Genomic DNA, 23,575 nt, shown 5'->3' on the forward strand with positions numbered 1-23,575 from the left:
CCCCAGCCTCTGATCTGCCTCCCCCAGCCTCTGATCTGCCTCCCCCCAGCCTCTGATCTGCCCCCCCAGCCTCTGATCTGCCTCCCCCCCAGCCTCTGATCTGCCTCCCCCCTCCCCCCAGCCTCTGATCTGCCTCCCCCCAGCCTCTGATCTGCCCCCCCCAGCCTCTGATCTGCCTCCCCCAGCCTCTGATCTGCCTCCCCCCCAGCCTCTGATCTGCCCCCCAGCCTCTGATCTGCCCCCCCAGCCTCTGATCTGCCTCCCCCCCAGCCTCTGATCTGCCTCCCCCCTCCCCCCAGCCTCTGATCTGCCTCCCCCCCAGCCTCTGATCTGCCTCCCCCCAGCCTCTGATCTGCCTCCCCCCCTCCCCCCAGCCTCTGATCTGCCTCCCCCCCTCTGATCTGCCTCCCCCCTCCCCCCAGCCTCTGATCTGCCTCCCCCCCTCCCCCCAGCCTCTGATCTGCCTCCCCCCCAGCCTCTGATCTGCCTCCCCCCCAGCCTCTGATCTGCCTCCCCCCCTCCCCTCAGCCTCTGATCTGCCTCCCCCTCCCCCCAGCCTCTGATCTGCCTCCCCCCCTCTGATCTGCCTCCCCCCCCTCCCCCCAGCCTCTGATCTGCCTCCCCCCAGCCTCTGTTTTGCCTGCCCCCTCTGGTAACGCAACTCCCCCCCCAGTATTAATCATTGGTGGCAGTGGCCACAGGGTCCCCCCCCTCCCCCCCATCATTGGTGGCAGTGTCAGTTCCGATCGGAGCCCCAGCAGTGTAATGCTGGGGCTCCGATCGGTTACCATGGCAGCCAGGAGTCACGCTACTGAAGTCCTGGCTGCCATGGTATGTTAGTGAGCAGCGCATTATACTCACGTGCGCTGTGGCCGGCGGTCGCTCCTTCTTCTGTCTGTGCGGCGGATTGCTAATGCTTACAGCATTAGCAATGCGCCGCACAGACCTATGAGAAGGAGCGACCGCCGGCCACAGCGCACGTGAGTATAATGCGCTGCTCTCTGCTCACTAACATACCATGGCAGCCAGGACTTCAGTAGCGTGACTCCTGGCTGCCATGGTAACCGATCGGAGCCCCAGCATTACACTGCTGGGGCTCCGATCGGTACTGACACTGCCACCAATGATGGGGGGGGGGAGGGGGACCCTGTGGGATATGGCCGGCACATTCATTGGTGGCGCAGTGGCCACAGTCCCTCCCCTCCCCTCCTCCTCCTACTCCTACTCAGTCCCTCCCCTCCTCCGCCTACTTGGTCTTCAGCGGCAGCCGTGCACAATGGGGAGGGAGAGACTCCCTCCTCCTCCCTCCTCCTCCGCTCAGTCCTGCCTCTCTGGCCTCCGGAGGACACGGAAGCGGTGAGTGAGACGCTTAATTTCACTCCCGCTCCGTGATCACGTGATCTAAACGATTCCTCGATGCAGGGAAACTGCATAGATGAATTTTTTGACTCGATTTAATCGAGTTATTCGAATAATCGTTTCAGCCCTACACCCACTCATGCGTGCTGCGGGCGCAATAGCCGATGGGTCTCTGCTGTTTCAAACAGCAGAGGCCCGCGTAATGTCAATGACCGGCAATAACGCCAATCGTGGACATTACAGCCTTTAGATGCTGTGTTCAAGTAAAGGGTGAAAAAACCCGGAAGTGTTGTATGAAAAGACCCTAAATATTAGAGCTGCAGTTCCTATATTGGCCATCAGGTGGCAGGCCAACATAGGAGATCAGCAATTAAAGAATTACTATATGGATATTAGTGGATATTGTAGCATACTAGAGAGGCTACAAAAAATTTCATAAAAGTAAAAAAAAAAAAGGCTAAATATTAAAAAAATTATTCAAATTTAAATCACCCCCCTTTCCTTAGAATAAAAAATAAATACATAAATAATAAATATAAACATCATAGGCATCACCGCGTCCAAAAACACTCGTTCTATTAAAATATAAAAATATTTTTCCAATACTGTGAATGGCATAATGAAAAAAGGATCAAAATGGCTGATTCATCATATTTTTCATTGCTTCTCTTACCCCATAAAATTTAATAAAATCTGATCAAAAAGAGATACACACACACACACACACACACACACACACACACTTCAAAATGGTAAAAGAATCCTGCAAAAAAAAAAAAAAAAAGCCCCCACATAGCTCAGTAGAAATAACTATTAAAAAGTTAAGGGAGTCAGAATATGGTGATGTAAAAAAAATTACATAGAATTTTTGCTTCAAAGTTTTCATTTATTTTTTTCAGTATTTAATAGAAAACCTATATATATATATATATATATATATATATATATATATATGTGTATATATATATATATATATATATATATATATGTGTATGTACACACATACACATATGTGGTATCGCACAGGGAACACCATAGAGACAAAACTTGTAAAACTGTGGAGGAATTTTTTTCTCCAATTCATCCCATTTGGCATTTTTTTCCCGCTTCCCACTAAACTGTATGCCATATTCAATGAGGTCATTAGAAAATACAACTTGTCCCGCAAAAAACAAGCCCTCATATGGATATGTGAATAGGAAAAAAGGTATTGCTCAAGGAAGACGGAAGCAAAATCAAAACCCAAAAATGAAAAACCTCAGGTATCGTAAGGTTTAATGCTACACAGGGCTGATTTTTAATGGCAAATTCTGAAAATCAATTGCAAAAATCTGCAGGTATAAAAGAGAGTCTGTCAGGTAGTTTTCGCTAATCTAACTACAAGCAGTGGCCATCAGAACATTGGCTCTCTATTGAACGTCCAGGAAAAGTGCTTTTAATCCTATGAAAAATGGTTTCAAAATGTCCAGCGGGTGGGCTTTGCTTTTGAAACTTCCTAAGCTCACTACCCTTCCCGCTCTGTGTGCTTCTCCCTTAAGTTTCCATGGCTTTTTCCTGTTCTCAGGGAGATGCAGACAGCACACTGCAGGTAAGTGCTGCATCATCATGTTAGTGGAAAATAAATCTTAGGAGTTTAGGGGAGGAGCAGACTGCATGAAATGGCGGACACAGCCATTAGGTAAATTACACAAATAGCGTCCATTTTCATGATACAAACATACAGCATTGGCTTTAGAAATGGTTTTTGTAACTGAAATTTTTTTATAAGAAAAGAAAAATATACAATGTTTTATCACAAAAGAAAGGTGCCCTGTGCAAAATAACATCAAATACATGTAGGTCGGCTCAGAAATAAATAGATATTTGCCAGAAAGGCCCATTGCTAAAACAGAAAAATTGGCCTGGTAAAGAATAGGGGTAAAGAAGCCTGTTTTCTGTTTTGTCCTTTACCGACAAAATTTTTAGATCGTCATCTTCCAAGAGCTATAATTTTTTTACTTTTCTGTCTATGTAGCCGTATGAGGGCTTGTTGTTTGCAGGACAAGTCATTTTTAATAGTGCCACAGTACACATAACTTACTTATTAACTTTTATTAACTCTTTCTGGGAGGGGGATAGAATAACACAGCAGTACTGCCACTGAGCTTTTACGTTATAAATTTTGCAGCGCTCATATTTCAGCATAAATAATATAACTTCAGTCTCAGGGTCAGTACAATTACAGTGATACTAAACACATGTAGATTTGTTTTTTTAAGTTTTACCACTTTTTACAGCAATAAAAACCCTTTATTTTTTTTTAAAAGAAGAAAATGTTTTTTGCATTGTCGCATCCCAAGACCCATAACTTTTAGATTTTTATTTCTATGGAGCTTTGTGGGGGTATGATTTTTGTGGGACGTCTTGTAGTTTTCATTGGTATCATTTTGCAATTTAGCAATTCGGTCATTTTGTTTTTTTATGGCGTTCACTGTACGAGATAAATTACATGATAACTGCATAGTGTAGGTAGTTACAGAAGCGGTGATACCAAATATGTGGAGATTTTAGTTTTGCTGAACGCATTGTTTCAATGGATATTTCAACAGCAAATTTTTTTTCAATTGGAATTATATATATATATATATATAGAGAGAAGAAAAATCCTGAGGGAGCACCACCTTCAATATGGGTGCAAAATCCACAAGGGCGGCGGCAGAGACCCAATATTATAACTAGAGAAAGATAGGACTGCACTCCGGATAAAAGTGAAATTCTGTGAGGCTTTATTCACCCATAGTATGGCAACTTTGCGACGTTTCGGCTCACAAGAGCCTTCTTCCAGCATAGAAACAGTGAAAATGGCGACATATAAAGGCATGTCTAAAATGACTGACCAATCATATTGTGGTTACAATCATAGGTAGATTAAACACATGTGAGGCATATGAATAAAGTGCAAGTGCATAATTATACAAGTGTATGAAAGATATACAACTCAGGGACTTTCTCCCTGTGTGCTAATCATATATATAAAAAATTACTATATGGATTTATACAGTGTGTACAATAAAGTGAATAATACATTGGACGGAGATCTTGGATATCGCACCTCTCGATGAAATGGCGTCCGCTTACAGCATCGTGTTTCCTTGAGCGTCTCTATTCATCCACTGCGCATGCCCAGGTTCGCGTCATCGTCTCTGTCATACAGTTCTCCGGTGACGCATGCGCTATCGCCTAGTTGCTTCAGAGGCGCCATTTTGGTAAAGGGCAACATTGCCCAACCAATATGTAGTACATGAGAGACTACGATATGCAAAATGCTTTCCTATATGGTACATTGTATATTGAGCCGCAGTAGGTACATCCTACTAGATCAGTATGTGAGGAAGGAGCCAACTTTGTCAAGATGGATCCATCCCACTACGCGGCATGTGTCAGAGGGGGACACGTCAATGTACCCGACCGGCACCGCCAACGTAATTACTGAAGATTCGCAGCCATAAGAGGAATTCTTAAAGGAAAACGTGCAAATAAAACAAAGAAAAAATATTTTCCCTTTATCACTGGAGATGCGCAGTGCAAGATTTTTTGATGTTGTAGCATTATTCCATTATCATCGAAGAGGGCCAGATCCACGATCTCAATCCAAACTTCTTATAAAATTAAAAAATGGTTCTAAAAGGCAAAGAAAAATTAACAAATTAATAACAAAATTGAATACTCCGTATGATGTACTTATTCAGTATTATCACTGTTTCAAGGCACAAAAATACTAAGCAGGGGAGGAAGAACAACAAATGCAGAGAAAATATGGTTCAGCTTCATTACAGGCTTTTTATCTAAATTCTACATTAAGTCCTATTGGATGCAAGCTATCCAAGGTATAAATCCATCTTAATTCTCGTTTTTTTAAGATGGTCAGACGGTCGCCACCTCTCCTGGGCATTGCAACATGATCAATTATCCAGCATCTTAGATCCCGTTCACCGTGATGAAGGGATGCAAAATGTCTGGAAACAGGTAAATCAGTGCGACAATATTATAAAGACAAAAAGATACCGAGGGTCATGCGTTCCAATCTGCGCCCCAATCTTTTCCCTACGAATGATACATTCTGCAAAAGATTTGAAATTTTGTCCAACAGATACTCATTGGACTACATCTTACTAAATATTGAATTCCTACAAATTGAAGTGGCAACGCTTTCTGTTGATTTACTTGAGGTGGAACGTTCACTACAAATGCTTTTGTCTGAAGATGATTTTTTACAATATAAAGATGAAATTAAAGATCAATTAACTAAATTGCAAACTGAATTAGAAGAAGGGAAAAGGAACAAATGGGTACGTGATACTGAGGATTATAGAAAAGGGGACATTTATGCGTGGCATTCTGATTTTTCCAATATGGGCTTTAACCGTGATAATAGCATAATAATGTAGCTCCATCCCCCTGAAGAAGCCGCGCGAGCGATGAAACATGTCGGGGGAGCTTCGTCGTAATAATTTTTAAACGTATGTTAGGGAAAGCATATTCACAGCACTGCGAGCTGCAGACGCAGTATGCCCTGGATTATGACCACGAGGGTGTAGATGTAGCGAGTCGCTTTGGAAATAGATACTAAGCTGAAACAAGCAGCGAGACACATGGCTTTAATAAATATGTAATGTTGCTAATAGCAGACCGCACACATCGCTGAATGATAGAACAATCTGGTGGTATATAACACCAGGGCACCATCAAGGGTGAAGATAACCTTTTGAGGTGCACTTACTTAACACAACTATCATTCTTAGAAGGATATTATCCGGGAATAGGTATTGATACAGTACCACAATCACCCCGTGGACACCATCCCTTACATATATATTTTTAAACACTCTCAATAGAGTTGTTTCTTGTTTGTTTGTTTTGTATTATATGTGGGGAAAATTATTCTAATAAATAACAATAAAAGTTATATTTTAAAATTTGACCTAAAACAGGTATTATTGGTCTTTTTGACCATTGGATAATAAATATTGATCTCCTGGGTCCAGTGGATCTTCTGCAAATAATAGAAGAAGGGAAAAGGAACAAATGGGTACGTGATACTGAGGATTATAGAAAAGGGGACATTTATGCGTGGCATTCAGATTTTTCCAATATGGGCTTTAACCATGATAATAGGAAGAAAAGAAAGAACACTCAACCAACTACAGATGATGATAACGCCGTTTTTTTAGGGAGCAGTCAGGACATAAAGAAAAGAAAAGAACAAGAATCAGAAGAGGTGGCTCCAGACATAGAAGGAAGACAAAAACAACGCTACAACAGGACCAGATTGCAGTCGATGAAAGCACCTTCACACAAAAAGAAACCATAGTTTTCAATTTGTCATCTATGCAATTGACTGAAGCACAATATAGTGTTCTATCCAAAGGACTTTCATTTTCTCCCAGTTCCAAGGTAAATTGGTTTGATTTAGAAATTGATTTAAATTGTTTCTTTCGCTCTGTAAAATTGAAAAGTTTTTTTAGGGGTACCAGCACTAATTTACAAACACGCACTAGTGAACTAACACTTAAAAAATTAGGTTTGATAAACAAAAGTACCTTTACTCCGATTGTCAATGAGCCAGCAGTAGAGGCCTACATTTCTGCGGTCAAAAGAGACATAAAAAATTTGAAGTCCTCCATAGGGGAATTAAATATGTTGAAAAATCCTAATCTAACCACTGCAGAAATTGAGGCCTTGGCGCAACTCAAGGACAACTCCCTTATAACAATCAAACCCGCTGATAAGGGCGGGGGGGTAGTTGTACTTGACACATCCAAATATATTAAAGAAATTCAACGTCAATTGGAAGACACTAATGTATATGGTATCCTACATAGTGATCCGAAATTCGTCATAATGAATACTATAAAAAATGGATTTTTTGTACTCACCGTAAAATCCTTTTCTCGTAGTAGGCATTGGGGGACACAGCACCATGGGTATATGCCCAGCTGCCACTAGGAGGCTGACACTAGAAACAAAAAAAGTGTTGGCTCCACCCAGGTGGGCTATACCCCTCTGCTAGAGCCAGAATAACTCAGTCAGTACAAAAAGCAGTAGGAACGCCACACCTGAACCAAAAAGAAACGGAGTGCCAACAAGTCTTGAACTGGGGAACCCGACAACCACAAGCAAACGCCGGAACCACGAACAAGAATAAATGCTCCAAGGAAAGGGTGGGATCTGTGTCCCCCAATGCCTACTACGAGAAAAGGATTTTACGGTGAGTACAAAAAATCCATTTTTCTCGTGCGTGGCATTGGGGGACACAGCACCATGGGACGTCCCAAAGCAGTCCCTGAGGGAGGGAAGAAGAATGCCAAGACGGCAACCTAAAGCACCGCTGCCTGCAGAACCTTACGCCCCAGGCTGGCATCAGCAGAAGCCATGGAATGAATGTGGTAAAATTTAGAAAAAGTGTGAACTGACGCCCAGGTGGCGGCCCGGCAAAGCTGGGCAGCCGAAGCCTGATGACGCACCGCCCAGGAAGCCCCGACTGCCCTAGTCGAATGAGCGGTCAACCTGGAAGGGGGAGCACGGCCCTTCGCGGCGTAGGCCTCCTTGACAGCCGACCGAACCCAGCGAGAGATGGTGGCCTTGGAGGCAGGCAAACCTTTACGAGGACCCGCCGGAACCAGGAAAAGAGAATCCGAACGACGGAAGGGTTCCGTGAGGCGAAGGTACCAGCGGAGGGCCCGAACAACATCCAGGCAATGGAGAGACTTCTCCCGAGGGTGAGAAGGATTAGGGCAGAAGGAAGGAAGGATAATCTCCTCATTGATGTGAAACGGGGTGACAACCTTAGGGAGAAAGGAAGGAACGGGACGCAAAACGACCTTGTCCTGATGGAACACCAGGAAAGGCGACCGGCAGGAAAGCGCCGCCAGTTCGGAAACCCGACGGATAGAGGTGATAGCCACAAGGAAGGCAACCTTAAATGACACAAACGACAGAGAGATGTCTGCCAAGGGCTCAAAAGGAGAGGACTGAAGAGCATCGAGGACAAGATTCAGGTCCCACGGCTCCACCGGAAGGCGAAAAGGAGGGGCTCGGCGAGCGACACCCTGCAGAAAAGTCTTAACCTGAGCCCGCGCGGCCACAGAACGTTGAAAAAGGACCGAAAGGGCAGAAATCTGCCCCCTGAGAGAAGCCAGGCGAAGCCCCTTATCAAAGCCAGCCTGAAGGAAGGCCAGAATATTAGGGACCGAAAAAAGGAGGGGACGAAAACGTGCGGACTCGCACCAAGCAAAATACGCCCTCCAGGTCCGATAGTAAATACGGGCCGACTGGGGCTTCCGAGCGCGAAGCATCGTCTGAATGAAAGAGTCCGAGAGACCACGGGCCTTCAGGACCGCGGTCTCAACAGCCACGCCGTCAAACGAAGCTGCGGTAAATTCGGGTGGAACAGAGGGCCCTGCGAAAAGAAGATCGCGGCGCAGGGGAAGACGCCATGGAACGTCGGCGAGCAGGAACACGAGATCTGCGTACCACGCCCTGCGGGGCCAATCCGGAGCCACCAGAATCGCCGGCACCCGGGCTGCCTTGAGACGCTTGAGCACTCGAGGCAGAAGAGGGATGGGCGGAAAGAGATACAGAAGGTCGAACTGAGACCAAGGCAGAACTAGGGCATCGACCGCTAGAGCTTGTGGATCCCTGGACCGCGCAACATAGCGCGGAAGTCTGTGATTCAGGCGAGACGCGAAGAGATCCACGTCCGGAGCTCCCCACCGGAGACACAGTTGAAGAAACACCTCCGGGTGGAGAGACCATTCGCCCGGGTCGACGAGCTGACGACTGAGAAAGTCTGCCGCCCAATTGTCGACCCCGGGAATGTGGACGGCGGAGAGAATGGGAACGTGGTCCTCCGCCCATCGCAGGATCTGAGAGGCCTCTCGCAGGGCCATCACGCTCCTGGTGCCCCCCTGATGATTCAGATAAGCCACGGCGGTGGAATTGTCCGTTTGAATCCGGATCGGGAGGCCGCGCAGACGAGAAGTCCAGTGCGACAGCGCTAAGAAAATTGCCCTGAGTTCGAGAACGTTGATCTGCAGGGAGGATTCCTGAACAGACCACAGACCCTGAACCGTGAGGGACTCGAACACCGCTCCCCATCCCGAGAGGGAGGAAAGACCGGCCCAGGGACACCGTCCGAGGAAGCAACCACCAGGAGAGATCCAGGCGAATCTGAGGGGGGAGACGAACAAGGCGATCGAGACCCTCCGGGGACTTGTCCCACCTGGATAAGATGAACATCTGAAGGTCCCGAGAGTGGAATTGGGAATAAGGAATGGCTTCGAATGAGGCCACCATCCTCCCCAGGACGCGCATACACGTCCTGATGGTCAGAGAGGACGGCCTGCGGAGAAGATGCACCCCCGCCTGAAGAGAAGAAATCTTCTCTGGGGGAAGGAACACCCGCCCGAGGCGAGTGTCGAAGAGCATGCCCAGAAAGAGCATCCTCTGGCGTGGGATAAGGGAGGACTTGGAGTGGTTGACAAGCCACCCGAACTGAGCAAGAGCCGAGAGGGTGATGCTCAGGCTGGACAGATTGTCCTCGGGAGACGGGGCCCGAATCAGAAGGTCGTCCAGGTAAGGCACCAAGGCGACCCCTCTGGCACGAAGAAGAGCCACGAGGGGAGCTAACACCTTGGTGAAAACCCTCGGTGCGGAAGCCAGACCGAAGGGAAGGGCTACAAATTGGAAATGAAGAGAACCCACCGCGAAGCGAAGGAACCTTTGGTGGGAGAGGGCGATGGGAACGTGGAGATAGGCATCCTGAATGTCGATAGACGACAGGAACTCGCCCAACTCCAGAGAGGCGATCACGGACCGGAGGGACTCCATGCGGAAATGACGGACCCGGACAAAGTGATTGAGCGCCTTTAGATCCAGGATAGGACGGAGTGAGCCGTCCTTTTTGGGGACGGTGAATAGGTTCGAGTAGAAGCCCCGAAAACGTTCTGACTCTGGAACCGGAACGATGACCCCCAGAGCACGCAGGGAATGAATGGCCTGAAAAAACCTGTCTGCTCGGGCGGGAGACATGGGGGGGGACGTCAAGAAGAAACGACTGGGCGGAAGGTCGGCGAATTCGATTCTGTACCCAGAAGAGACCACCTCGAGAACCCAAGCGTCTTCTACGTTTGCCCGCCAAACATCCCGAAAGACGAGCAGGCGCCCTCCCACCATGACGGGGATCGAGTCATGCGGAAGGAGGCTTAGTGGACTGGGGACGAGCGGGCTTGGGCTTGGCGTGCCAAGAGGGCCTGGACTTAAAGGAAGGCCTGGAAGGCTTCTTGTCAGATCGGGCAGGAGGGGCCCGAAAGGACCGAAAGGACTGCGTCCGGGAGGACGACCCGGGGAAACGACGGCGGCGAGGCTGATTCTGAGGAAGAAGAGAACTCTTACCTCCAGTGGCCTCGGAGATGAGCTCCTCCAAGCGTTTCCCAAAAAGCTTTCCACCGAGAAAGGGAAGAGAGATAAGAGCCTTCTTGGAGGCGGAGTCCGCCGCCCAGGAACGAAGCCAGATGGTGCGGCGGATAGCCACAGAGTTGGCGGCCGCACGCCCAGAGCGGCGAGCCGATTCCATAGAGGCGTCACAAAGAAACTTGGAAGCCTGATAGATCTGGGAGGCAAGCACTGCCAAGTCCCCCTGGTCAGAGTCAGCAGGTAAGGCACGGAGAAGTTGCTTTGCCCAAATAGCGCATGCCTTGGCGACCCAAGAGGCGGCAAACGCAGGGCGGATGGCGGCGCCCGCTGCGATGAAAACGGACTTGGCCAAGGAGTCGACCCGTTTATCAGCGGGATCCGACAAGGAAGCCGCATCAGCCAGGGGAAGCGTAGTAGCTTTCGCCAGACGAGCGACCTGAGGATCCACCAGAGGGGGAATCGTCCAGAGATTGACCGAATCCTCTGAGAAGGGATAAGGGACATCAGAAGCCTTGGTGAGATGAAGGCGCCGGTCAGGGTGACGCCACTCCTTGGCAAGGAGCGCGTCCAGATCCTCGTGATTGGGGAAAACCACCGTGGACCGCTTAGAGCGGCGGAAGGACACTGCCTCCAGGGAGGAGGACGAGGGAATGTCCTGTACATGGAGTGCGTCCCGAACGGCCCTGATGAGATCCTGCACGGCTGCCGACATCGCCGAACACCGCTCAGATTCAGAATCTGAAGCGGAGGAGTCCCCAGGAGCAGCGGAAGCGGCTGAAGAAGAAATCTCACCGGACTCAGACCTAACCGGAGAGCGATCCGGGGTAACTGAGGAGGAGTGGGACCCAGCCGAGACCGTACGTGGTCGCTTGCGGGACCGAGTGCCGGAGCGATGGTGGGAACTGTCGCCAGGCGCATCACCAGCGGTAGAGGCCCTGCCAGAGGCAGCCGCAATCTGGGCAGGGAGACTGTCCAGAGACTGCGCCAGGGATTGGGAGAGGCTAGCAAGGCTACCTATGGCCTGGGACAGGGTAGCAGCCCATTCCGGGAGAACCGACAAGGTAAGGGCCGCAGGAGCGGACTGGGCGGGCCCGGGGGCGAGGCACTGCACACAGAGGGACGTAGGTTGGCCGCATGGGAACTTCCTATTACACACAGAGCAGGCGTAATGAGTGGAAATGGCGGCGGGGGGAGTGGGGGCCTGACCAGAGGAAGACATGATGGCGGATGGTGGAACCTGGAAAGAAGAAGTCAGCCAGAGGCTGCCTACCACGACCAATGGTGCTGTGTCCCAGGAACCGATCGCAGGAGGATCCGGGCGCAGAGAGAAGATGGCGACGCACGCGAACACCGCTCAGATCAGAGGCACTGAGAAGCCGTTCGGAAGAAGAAACGCCCCCCCAGCAGCCCGCGCTGGCGCTGGATTGGGCGGAAAAAAGGAACCTCCCAGAGGGACGCCCACAAGGGGAGGGAGCAAGAGAGGAAGCCCGGGAAGCCCAGGAGGCGGAGACGGAGCCCGCCCACGTGACCGCGGCCTAGGCCAAGCAAAAGCCGGGGCCTCTAGTAATATCCAAGCACTGCCGGACGAGAGAGAGCGCGGCACCCCTGCCCGCCAGCGCTGGAGAAAGCAAATGTAAGCGCCGCGGACAGGCAGAGGAGGGGACACAGTCACCTGAGGTAGGGAGAGGGGGAAAGCCGAAAACGGCCGTCTTAAAGGAGCAGACCCCATTAAAAAAGCTCCAGAAGGATGCTTCTCCCGAGGGAAGGAGAGTAAAGGAAGGCCCAGGCTATACAGGGAGGGAGGGGAGGGAGGGGGGGGAGTAAGCTCATACTCACCCTCCGATTAATTCAGGCGCAGCATGACCACCCCCTCGGCGGACTCAACACGGAAGCCGTGGGTCCGCCGGAATCCACTGCAGAAGCAGGTCACGTTGGGGACTGGGTGGCTGCAAGGTACCCGAGTACGCGCCCGCAGGGGGGTAACTAAGGTGGAACACGATGGAGCCACCCCTGCTACCTGTAGAGAAAAAAAGGAAAAAAATAAATAAAAATAAAATAAAATTAGCAGAAAGACCTGCTAGCAGGTCATGTCTGCCTCCTACGGACACTAGAACTAGACTGAGTTATTCTGGCTCTAGCAGAGGGGTATAGCCCACCTGGGTGGAGCCAACACTTTTTTTGTTTCTAGTGTCAGCCTCCTAGTGGCAGCTGGGCATATACCCGTGGTGCTGTGTCCCCCAATGCCACGCACGAGAAAAAGAGTCTGTCTGATGCGGTGGTGGCAGGTATTATAGACGAGGACTTAAGAGATTATTTGGAGGTACCTTTTCCTGTTACCCCGGTAATATACATTTTACCTAAAGTGCATAAAAGTCTTGTGGATCCCCCCGGCCGCCCCATCGTATCAGGCTCAGACTCCGTATTCAGTAGAATAGCCATTTTTTTGGACAAAATGTTGAGGCATTTCTCGACAGCTGGAGAATCCTACATTAAAGATACAGGACACTTTTTGGAACAATTAAAATCTGTTGATATTAGTAATGCAAAATCTTTATTTCTTGTGTCCTTCGATGTAGTATCGTTATACACATCGATCGGACATGAGAAAGGTATTGGAGCAGTCAATAAATATCTTGAAGGTACAAATATCTCTATGGAGACCAAACATTTTATTATCTCTCTTTTGAAATTAATTCTTGAAAATAATTATTTTCTGTTCCAAGACACCTTTTTTAATCAAAAACGTGGCGTTGCGATGGGGTCAAATGTGGCCCCAACGTACGCGAATATATATATGCGCCATGTGGAGGAGGACTTTATCTATGTATCCCACCACTTTCAACATGTTTTGAGGTGGTGGAGATACATAGATGACGTCTTCCTCCTATGGACTGGTACTGAAGTACAGTTGACTCAATTTCATGAATACTTGAATAGCATGGATGCCGATCTTCAGTATACTATATCATATTCTGCAAACCATTTGTCATTTTTAGACACTAATGTTCAACTAGATGGAGGCAGAATAAGTACGGGGCTGTTCGTCAAATCGACGGACAGAAATACGATTCTACGCTTTGAAAGCAATCACCCACGTAGTCTTATCAAACATCTTCCACAATCCCAATTCTTGAGGGCAAAACGCATTATATCTGACCACAATGAATTGCCAACCACACTAGATATGATGGTTGGTAAATTCAGGGAACGCGGTTATCCACGCAAATTGTTAAATGAACAGAAAAATAAAATCCTTAATAGTGATACAGAACGTGCACAATCCACTCTTTTAAAAACTCAGAGGATACCATTTATGTCTACATACTCCAACTACAGTGTAGAGATAGGACAAATTTTAAAAAGGAATTGGAATATTCTCAGTAAAGGAATTAAAGATGTCCCTGAATTTAAAAATCCTCCTCTGTTATCATATCGGAAAAATAAAAATTTGAGAGATTATCTGGTCAAAGCAGATGTAGGTCCAAAAAAACATGTCATTCAGCGACCATTGACGCAAGCGGGGCTGGGATGTTTCCCGTGTCTTAATTGCGTAAATTGTCGTTATATCTGCAAGTCAAAATCTTTTGTACATCCATTTACAAATAAAGAATATCCAATTAAATTTCATTTGACCTGTACGTCGTCATATGTAATTTATGTTTTATCATGTCCATGTAATCTACTATATGTAGGAGAAACGTCTACTGAACTAAAAGTCAGATTAAATAATCATAGAAATTCAATTAGGAAAAGCCGCACTGATTTACCTGTTTCCAGACATTTTGCATCCCTTCATCACGGTGAACGGGATCTAAGATGCTGGATAATTGATCATGTTGCAATGCCCAGGAGAGGTGGCGACCGTCTGACCATCTTAAAAAAACGAGAATTAAGATGGATTTATACCTTGGATAGCTTGCATCCAATAGGACTTAATGTAGAATTTAGATAAAAAGCCTGTAATGAAGCTGAACCATATTTTCTCTGCATTTGTTGTTCTTCCTCCCCTGCTTAGTATTTTTGTGCCTTGAAACAGTGATAATACTGAATAAGTACATCATACGGAGTATTCAATTTTGTTATTAATTTGTTAATTTTTCTTTGCCTTTTAGAACCATTTTTTAATTTTATAAGAAGTTTGGATTGAGATCGTGGATCTGGCCCTCTTCGATGATAATGGAATAATGCTACAACATCAAAAAATCTTGCACTGCGCATCTCCAGTGATAAAGGGAAAATATTTTTTCTTTGTTTTATTTGCACGTTTTCCTTTAAGAATTCCTCTTATGGCTGCGAATCTTCAGTAATTACGTTGGCGGTGCCGGTCGGGTACATTGACGTGTCCCCCTCTGACACATGCCGCGTAGTGGGATGGATCCATCTTGACAAAGTTGGCTCCTTCCTCACATACTGATCTAGTAGGATGTACCTACTGCGGCTCAATATACAATGTACCATATAGGAAAGCATTTTGCATATCGTAGTCTCTCATGTACTACATATTGGTTGGGCAATGTTGCCCTTTACCAAAATGGCGCCTCTGAAGCAACTAGGCGATAGCGCATGCGTCACCGGAGAACTGTATGACAGAGACGATGACGCGAACCTGGGCATGCGCAGTGGATGAATAGAGACGCTCAAGGAAACACGATGCTGTAAGCGGACGCCATTTCATCGAGAGGTGCGATATCCAAGATCTCCGTCCAATGTATTATTCACTTTATTGTACACACTGTATAAATCCATATAGTAATTTTTTATATATATGATTAGCACACAGGGAGAAAGTCCCTGAGTTGTATATCTTTCATACACTTGTATAATTATGCACTTGCACTTTATTCATATGCCTCACATGTGTTTAATCTACCTATGATTGTAACCACAATATGATTGGTCAGTCATTTTAGACATGCCTTTATATGTCGCCATTTTCACTGTTTCTATGCTGGAAGAAGGCTCTTGTGAGCCGAAACGTCGCAAAGTTGCCATACTATGGGTGAATAAAGCCTCACAGAATTTCACTTTTATCCGGAGTGCAGTCCTATCTTTCTCTAGTTATATATATATATTTTATTATTAATTTTTTTACCTTTTTTAACCATTTAACCACCTAGCTGAGCTCGAGCTTTGGGAAAAGTACTTAACTGTGGAATGGGGGAGGGCTGCTTTAGCTGCTGAAATCTCCTGAATAGTAGAAGCTAGAAGCATGGAATTGGTTTTGTTTGAATGCTGGCAATCTAGGCTTTCATATAAAATCAAATGACGGCAGGAGGAAAGGAAAAATAGTAAAACAAATATATAGAAATATGGCAATATTATAATTGTACTGACGTACATAATAAAGTTATGTTATTTTTACCACAGTGAATGCCACAAAAAAACTCCACAAAATAATGTAAAAATTGCTGTTTTTTTAATCTTTCCTCCTAAAAATAAAATAAAAGTTATTAAATACACTACATAGACCTCAAAATGGTTCCTAAAAAACAACTAATCTCTCTAAATTAAAAAAATAAATAAAATTTGAACGAAAAATTAAACAGGACTGCTAGAAAACAAAAGGGGACAATGTTATTGGTTCTTAAGGCTAAAATTTATTATGTCACTAAGGGGTTAAAAATTGAATAGTGTCCCCTGAGGTGTGCGCCAACAAGAATTAATGCAAACAAACATTAAAAATCTACAATAAAAAAGTAAAACTTGTACCGGATAAAAACAGATGAACTTCTTCTGCGGGCGCTGCCAAGGATACCATTTAGATGAGGTGTATAGTTAAAAAATTGCTTTAATTCGTCTACGAGAATCACCCCCTTCATCAGGACAGTAAAACAAATTTAAAACAAGCAGCCCAGCCTAAATCCCCTTCAGGACCGCCATAAAAAAGGGGTGTATGTACAGCATATAATCTTAACACTTTGTAATTAAGCATAGTGAAATTTACCTGCTGGCACATCTTGTACATCATGGTACCAGGAAATTTCAAGTCCTGATTTTGTTATGCCTTTCTTATAGGCTGAAGTATCTTCATCATATATTGTTTCAATATTTTTTCCTGTTAGCTTAATTGTTTGAATTTCACTTAGTTTAGGGCTCACTTCTACTAAGTGTATAGAAATATCACATGAATTTAGTAGATGCTGAAACTGGCTGAAGACCTGTAGAAAAATAAAATAAACTTTAGCAATTGTATAGAAAATGGTAAATCCAAGGATTTAGCAGATATCACATCAAATGTAAGAAGGATTGTAATAGTTGAATCATATAGTTTTTTCCAAGGAACATAGTAAAGTAGTAAAAACAACACAATGCCCAGTGCACCTTTCAGGTATCCCGATACATTGATAACTGGGGATTTCTTCTTCTTTTAATGGAATTTGTAAAAATAAAAGGGTTGTCCAATGGATTGAAAAATTCTTAGAAAAGGATCAGTATGGGTTACAAAAATAAAACAAGCAATACTGACCTCATTAATTCCCCTCTGCTGCTGTTCTGACACATTCTGGAATCCCCATGGGTCTCTACTTTCTAGTGTCTCTTAACCACACAGAAAAAGTTTGCGCGCCCAAACACTGAGCATTTCCTGCATGTTGAGATCCAGGCAGGCAACAGTGAGAGACCCAGTAAGTGTTGATCCAGCAGTGCAAGGAAGGTGGGGGATCTTAGCTGGGGAATTGCACAGTGAGTATTGCTTGTTTTTTTCTTTACACCATGTCCACCCAGAATTTCTCATCTGCTGGACAACCACTTTTTATAAATCCATTAACTGAGGCACAATCTAAAATACACAAGTACACATGCGTATACTTACTCTCAAAATGTCATCCATTAGACTACCTTTTCCAGGACCTAGTTCCACTAACTTGAGAGATTTTGATTTTCCACCAGACATCCATTCGCTAATACACCAAATTCCAATTAGCTATGTAAAACAAATAAAGAAGTTAATTTTAGAATACAGAAATAATAAACAATGCCATTAGGATAGATTCTTCAAGTAAGGCCATTATTTTTCAAATTCCCCAATATATTGGGCAAATTTCCAATAATCATTCTGGCATTTCATTTCATCTTAAATAGTGCATGTCTCCATAAAGAAGTTATATAGCAATCCTCTTTGAGTATATGTTATTAGTTTTTTATTCTAGATTTATTGTACACTACCTAGAGAGGTTCTTTTAGCTTACACCACGGTCTGCCCTATTGAGACTAAGGCTGCTTTCACACTAGCGTTCGCTGGTCCGCTCGTGAGCTCCGTTTGAAGGAGCTCACGAGCGGACCCGAACGCAGCCGTCCAGCCCTGATGCAGTCTGAATGGAGGCGGATCCGCTCAGACTGCATCAGTCTGGCGGCGTTCAGCCTCCGCTCCGCTCGCCTCCGCACGGACAGGCGGACAGCTGAACGCTGCTTGCAGCGTTCGGGTGTCCGCCTGGCCGTGCGGAGGCGTGCGGATCCGTCCAGACTTTCAATGTAAGTCAATGGGGACGGATCCGTTTGAAGATGCCACAATGTGGCTCAATCTTCAAGCGGATCCGTCCCCCATTGACTTTACATTGAAAGTCTGGACGGATCCGTACTAGGCTATTTTCACACTTAGCTGTTCTATGCTAAAAATAATGCAGACGGATCCGTTCTGAACGGAGCCTCCGTCTGCATTATTATGATCGGATCCGTTCAGAACGGATCCGCCCGAACGCTAGTGTGAAAGTAGCCTAAACAGGTGAGGTATTCTTTGGAACTCAATTTTAAATTAAATATATGCATCTCTAGTATTCAAAAATAACATTGTAGGTGGGACATCTCATGTTCCAGGGAGTTTTGAATTTCAAAAAAATGTATTGATGATTTTAAAGTCATATCATGGGATGTTAAAGTAATAAACATTTTCGCCCTACAAGACGCACCCCCCCCCCCCCCAAAAGATAGCAGTGCGTCTTATGGGGTGAATGCTGTGGCCGTCGGGTGTATCGGCTGAGAGGGAGGAGGGGCTGGGGGCCGGCATCTGGTTCTGTATCGGCTGCGGGGCCCGATGCAGTCACGCAGTCACTGTCTTCTACTACACTGTGCCCAGCTCACAGTAGTATAATCATATCTACCTGTAGGTATTGTTAAACTATTCAAATAATCTGAAATCCAGCACTTGCAGTACTTACTACTAACTTCGTAGCAGTCAGGAGGCCGTCAGCGTAACTCACTACGTCACGTGCCTGCACTGCTGCCATTACAAAACCAAATGCCGGCCCCCATTCACTACACAGGGACACCGTTATGGGGGATCTGTGGATGACACATTAGATAAGATGCTATATATGTGTCATCCACAGATGCACCCATAACAGTGCCATCCACAGACCACCATTAGTTCAAAACCCACCAAAAGCACACCTTTTGGTTCAAATTTAGTTTTCTCATTTTCCTCCTCAAAAACCTAGGTGCGTCTTAAAGGGTGAAAAATACGGTAAGTTATAGACACTTTAAGGACATAATCCAATTTTTCAAATTAACAGGATTTATTTTATGTGATAATAACGATTCTGAGATTCTTTAGTGACACTTTGTACTTTATGTTAGTGTTGAATTTCGGTCAATAGATTTTGTTTTTATTTATAATAATAAAATAACAAAATTTGCACTTTTACAATTCAGAATTTCTATCCTTTGAAGACAGACAGTCATACCTCCCAAAAACTTTAATTAATATTAAATTTTTTTTTTTTTTTTTTGCAGGTTCATCCCCTTTACTGAAAAATGGCAGATGATAAAAGAGAAATGAAACTCCATATTTATTACATTGATTCTGCAGTTTTTAGAAATCACCCTAAGGCTAGTTTCACTTCTCTGGCATTGTGATCCAGCAGCCAGTTCCTGCAGAGGATGCCGGGAATAGGCCAGACACAAATCGCAGCGGTTTCTGTCCAGCTGATTCTTGGCATTTTTGCTGGATAGTGGCCGGATCACCACTAGACCCCATTATAGTTAAATGGATTATCCAGGAAAATATATTTATGACATGCTCCGGATAGATCATCAGTATCAGATCTGCAGGAGTACAACACTCTGGACCCCTGCCAATCAGCTGTTAGAAGAGGCCTTGAGGTCCTCAGCCTCTTCCTAGGCCAGTGACATCACTGTACAACACTCACATGGCTTAGTTGCAGCTGAACCCCATTTAAGTCAATGGGGCTGAGATGCAATACCAAGCACTGCCACTATAGGACGTACAGTGCTGTGCTTGGAAAGCTGGCGGGAGCCTGCATCACTCACCAGAGCTCAGTCTGAAATAGAAGATCAGCAGGGGTGACAGGACCTAGAACACTGCTGATGTGATAATGATGACCTATCCTGAAAATAAATCATTATCTTTTTCAGGATAACCCCTTTAATGGAGCCAGCAGGCATTTTGCTTGCATCTACAAGTGCTGGATCTGGAACAGCCTGCCAGAGATGTGAAACTAGCCTTACTGTATGTGGCCCTAGAGTGCTGCTTGACTCAAATACCAGCCTTACAAATGAAGAAACACCTTGTGGATTGCGGGGACATAAAAAAGCTACTAAAAGTACACATTTTGTAAACTACACCCACCAATGAATTCAGCTGAGGGTGCAGTAAGCATCTTAAAGGGGTTGTCCGGGTTCAGAGCTGAACCCGGACATACCCTTATTTTCACCCCGGCAGCCCCCTTGAGCCTAGCATCGGAGCATCTCATGCTCCCGTGCCCTGCTCCCCCTAAATCGCGCAGGGCACGGGCTCTTTTGTTTTCAATAACACACTGCCGGGCGGTAACTTCCGCCCGGCAGTGTGTTCGGTGACGTCGCCGGCTCTGAGGGGCGGGCTTTAGCTCTGCCCTAGCCATTTTACTGGCTAGGGCAGAGCTAAATCCCGCCCTTCAGTGCCGGTGACGTCACCGGGGTTCCTGTCAGCCCCATGGAGAGCCCCGGTACGTCACCGGAATTCCTAAAAATGCCTTTGCCCTGCGCGATTTAGCGCAGGGCAAAGGAGAGCATCGGAGCATGAACTGCTCCGATGCTCATGTCAGGGGGGCTGCCGGGGTGAAAATGGAGGGATGTCCAGGTTCAGCTCTGAATCTGGACAACCCTTTAACTCCAAAGATGTTTCACAGAATTTATTCGTATTGGGGCATTAATACTACGTTTTAGCTGTAAATTCAGATCTGTGTGATTGGTTCTGGCAGCTTAGGAGACTAAATAATCGTTCAGCTCATGGAACAGACTGTGCTGAAGTCCCCCGATAGCAGGAAAGGAATGAATAACTCTGAATTGACGACCTATGATGATATGTGTATGAGATTGCTGCACAGTTGGCGGTACATAAACATTGTGTGTGCATGTATGTCAAGGTTGTGAGTAGTAAGGGACAGGTGTTCTCGTCAAACTCAAAGTGACAGGATACCACGCCCATTTCCCACCATGACCACGCCCCTTTTCCAGACAGTCTGGACAAGCCCTAATATGGTATATTCAGGCTACAACTCAATTAAGTTTTAAAAATAGCTTGACTTTCTGCGACCTTCACAGACATGACTGCACACATCCCTATCCATCTATCTTCTAATATCTATGTATCTACGCACTTATTTTTGCCAGCGGCATCCATTTTGTGGAATACGGCCAGCCCGTTTTGCATAAGTACCCAGCTTTCCCGAGTATGGATGCTTTACATCGCCAATGGATCCTTCCTGGATTGAATCCACTTACTAACGACATATAGCTTAATAAATATTATCGACATATAGCAACTACATATTACTAACAACATATATTGAATAAAAATTACAGCAATCTATATTAGGCTGAATGGAATTCTGATTTGTTCAATTAAAGGGAACCCGTCACCTCCAAAAATCTTCGGAATCTGCCAGCAGTTCCTGAGAGTAGCCAGCAGTGTGTTTCTGACGATTGCTTTGTTCCTGAAGGCAGATGCGGCAAAAACTCTGAAAACGTTCTTTATCCCCTGCCGGCACGCTTCTTTAGACATGCTTTAAGTCAAGGGGGCAGCGGCCTCCTTGCTTCAAGTCAAGTTAACCACGCGCCCTTCCGTGCCCCTTCACTATGACCGACAGCCGGCAGTTTGGCTGGCTTTGCCAAACTCTCTGCATAAGCGCTGTGAGTCACAGCAAATAGGCAGGGAAGAGGGTGTAGTTACCTTGACTTAAAGGGACACTAATAGGCAGTTAGAGCATATAAAGTAACATATATTCTTCTATTGGTCTTAATATGCTTAATTAAACTATACCATTATCACCCCTCTCTGCCTTTCCTATACTTATAAAAAGTGTTTTTATCAATATGCAAATTACCTTACTTTGTGCCCAAGGGGCTATCCTTTATTCAGTTGTGTGCCCAGCCGTGCCCCAACTGCCGTCTCCTAGAGCCGCCCAGCTCATTAGTATTCACTGCACTGGGCGGCTTTTTTTTTTCTCCCGACGAGGGGTGATAATGGCATAGTTTAATTAAGCATATTAAGACCAATAGAAAAATATATGTCACTTTATATGCTCTAACTGCGTGTCAGTGTCCCTTTAAGCAAGGAGGCTGCTGCACCCTTGACTTGAAGCATGTCTAGAGAAGCGTGCCGGCAGGAGATAAAGAAACGTCTTCAGAGCTTTTGCCGCATCTGCCTACAGGAACAAAACAATTGTCAGAAACACACTGCTGGCTACTCTCAGGTACTGCTGGCGGCATCAGAAGATTTTTGGAGGCGACAGGTTCCCTTTAAAATGCGACCTTCAGAAATCCTGGGACATCATTAATGAGATCTCAAAAGACCACAGCTATAAATGGCATACTGTATAAACAGACCACCCATGTCAAAAGACATTCCCATAGTGATACAATGTAAGATATAGATGCATTAAGGTCGGCAGACCGAACTAGCGACGTCCTGTATTTGTCTGTTTTGATATCTTATAGTATTAGAAATTTTAGATCAAAATGTCATAAATACACCAGGAAATATTTCATTCGCAAACAATAATCCATAACTATCCCCCCCAAAAAAGATACGTCATTCGGATATAATATAATTAAAATCCAATGCTTTACCCGCTGATACGAATTGTCCATATTTACAACATAGGCCACCGGACTATCTATTTATCTATCAAATATCTATCTAATTAAAAAACATATCCTATTAAGTCCTACAAAAACCCTATGAAGCTATTAAAATCCTAATAAATTCCTATAAACCCTATCAAGCTATTAAAATCCTAATACATTCCTATAAACTCTATCAAGCTATTAAAATCCTAATAAAATCATATTCTGTCACAGACGCAGCAGAAACTCTGCAGAAGCCGTGATATTTTTAAGTAGAGACGACGACTGGAACCCGCCATTGAGCGAGGTTAAAGGTATAACTCTCAACATCGCTAAAACTCGACTTGTTAATTTTGACACATCGGAGCCCATCATGCACCACGTAACGGTCTCTCAGCATGGCAACGGTCCTACCACTACGCTAACTATGGTGAGAACACGGTCTGAAGGTGATGAAATCCAGCTCACAGCCAAGCTTCCACACAACCGCCTAGCAGGACAACTAATGCAATGTGAATAAAGCAAGACTGTAAGCCACACCCATATCAGACTGTGTGATGGAGGTTACCAGGTGCAAAAGAATGTTTAAATGCCAGATAAAGGCACATTCAATACATATAAAACAAAATCACAGAAATATAGTGGCAAATATGGGGGAACTGCTCAGACCCCAAACACTGTAGCGTGTTTCTCATTGGGGGAG

At 45.5% G+C, this 23,575-nt stretch overlaps 1 protein-coding gene across 4 annotated transcripts in view; it reads right to left on the reverse strand.

Annotated features, from left to right (window-relative positions):
• NDUFAF7 (NADH:ubiquinone oxidoreductase complex assembly factor 7) overlaps positions 1–23,575 on the reverse strand; it is a 152,866-nt gene that overhangs the window by 100,687 nt on the left and 28,604 nt on the right. For all 4 annotated transcript variants that reach the window (XM_044290076.1, XM_044290074.1, XM_044290077.1 and 1 more), the window contains 2 exons: positions 17,624–17,734; positions 16,757–16,970 (listed from right to left, as the gene is read on the reverse strand). In XM_044290076.1, coding sequence (XP_044146011.1) covers positions 16,757–16,970; positions 17,624–17,734 — 325 coding nt within the window. The remainder of the gene's footprint in view (positions 1–16,756; positions 16,971–17,623; positions 17,735–23,575) is intronic.

This window comes from Bufo gargarizans, chromosome 4, assembly GCF_014858855.1.
Source record: "Bufo gargarizans isolate SCDJY-AF-19 chromosome 4, ASM1485885v1, whole genome shotgun sequence".
NCBI classification, from domain to species: domain Eukaryota; kingdom Metazoa; phylum Chordata; class Amphibia; order Anura; family Bufonidae; genus Bufo; species Bufo gargarizans.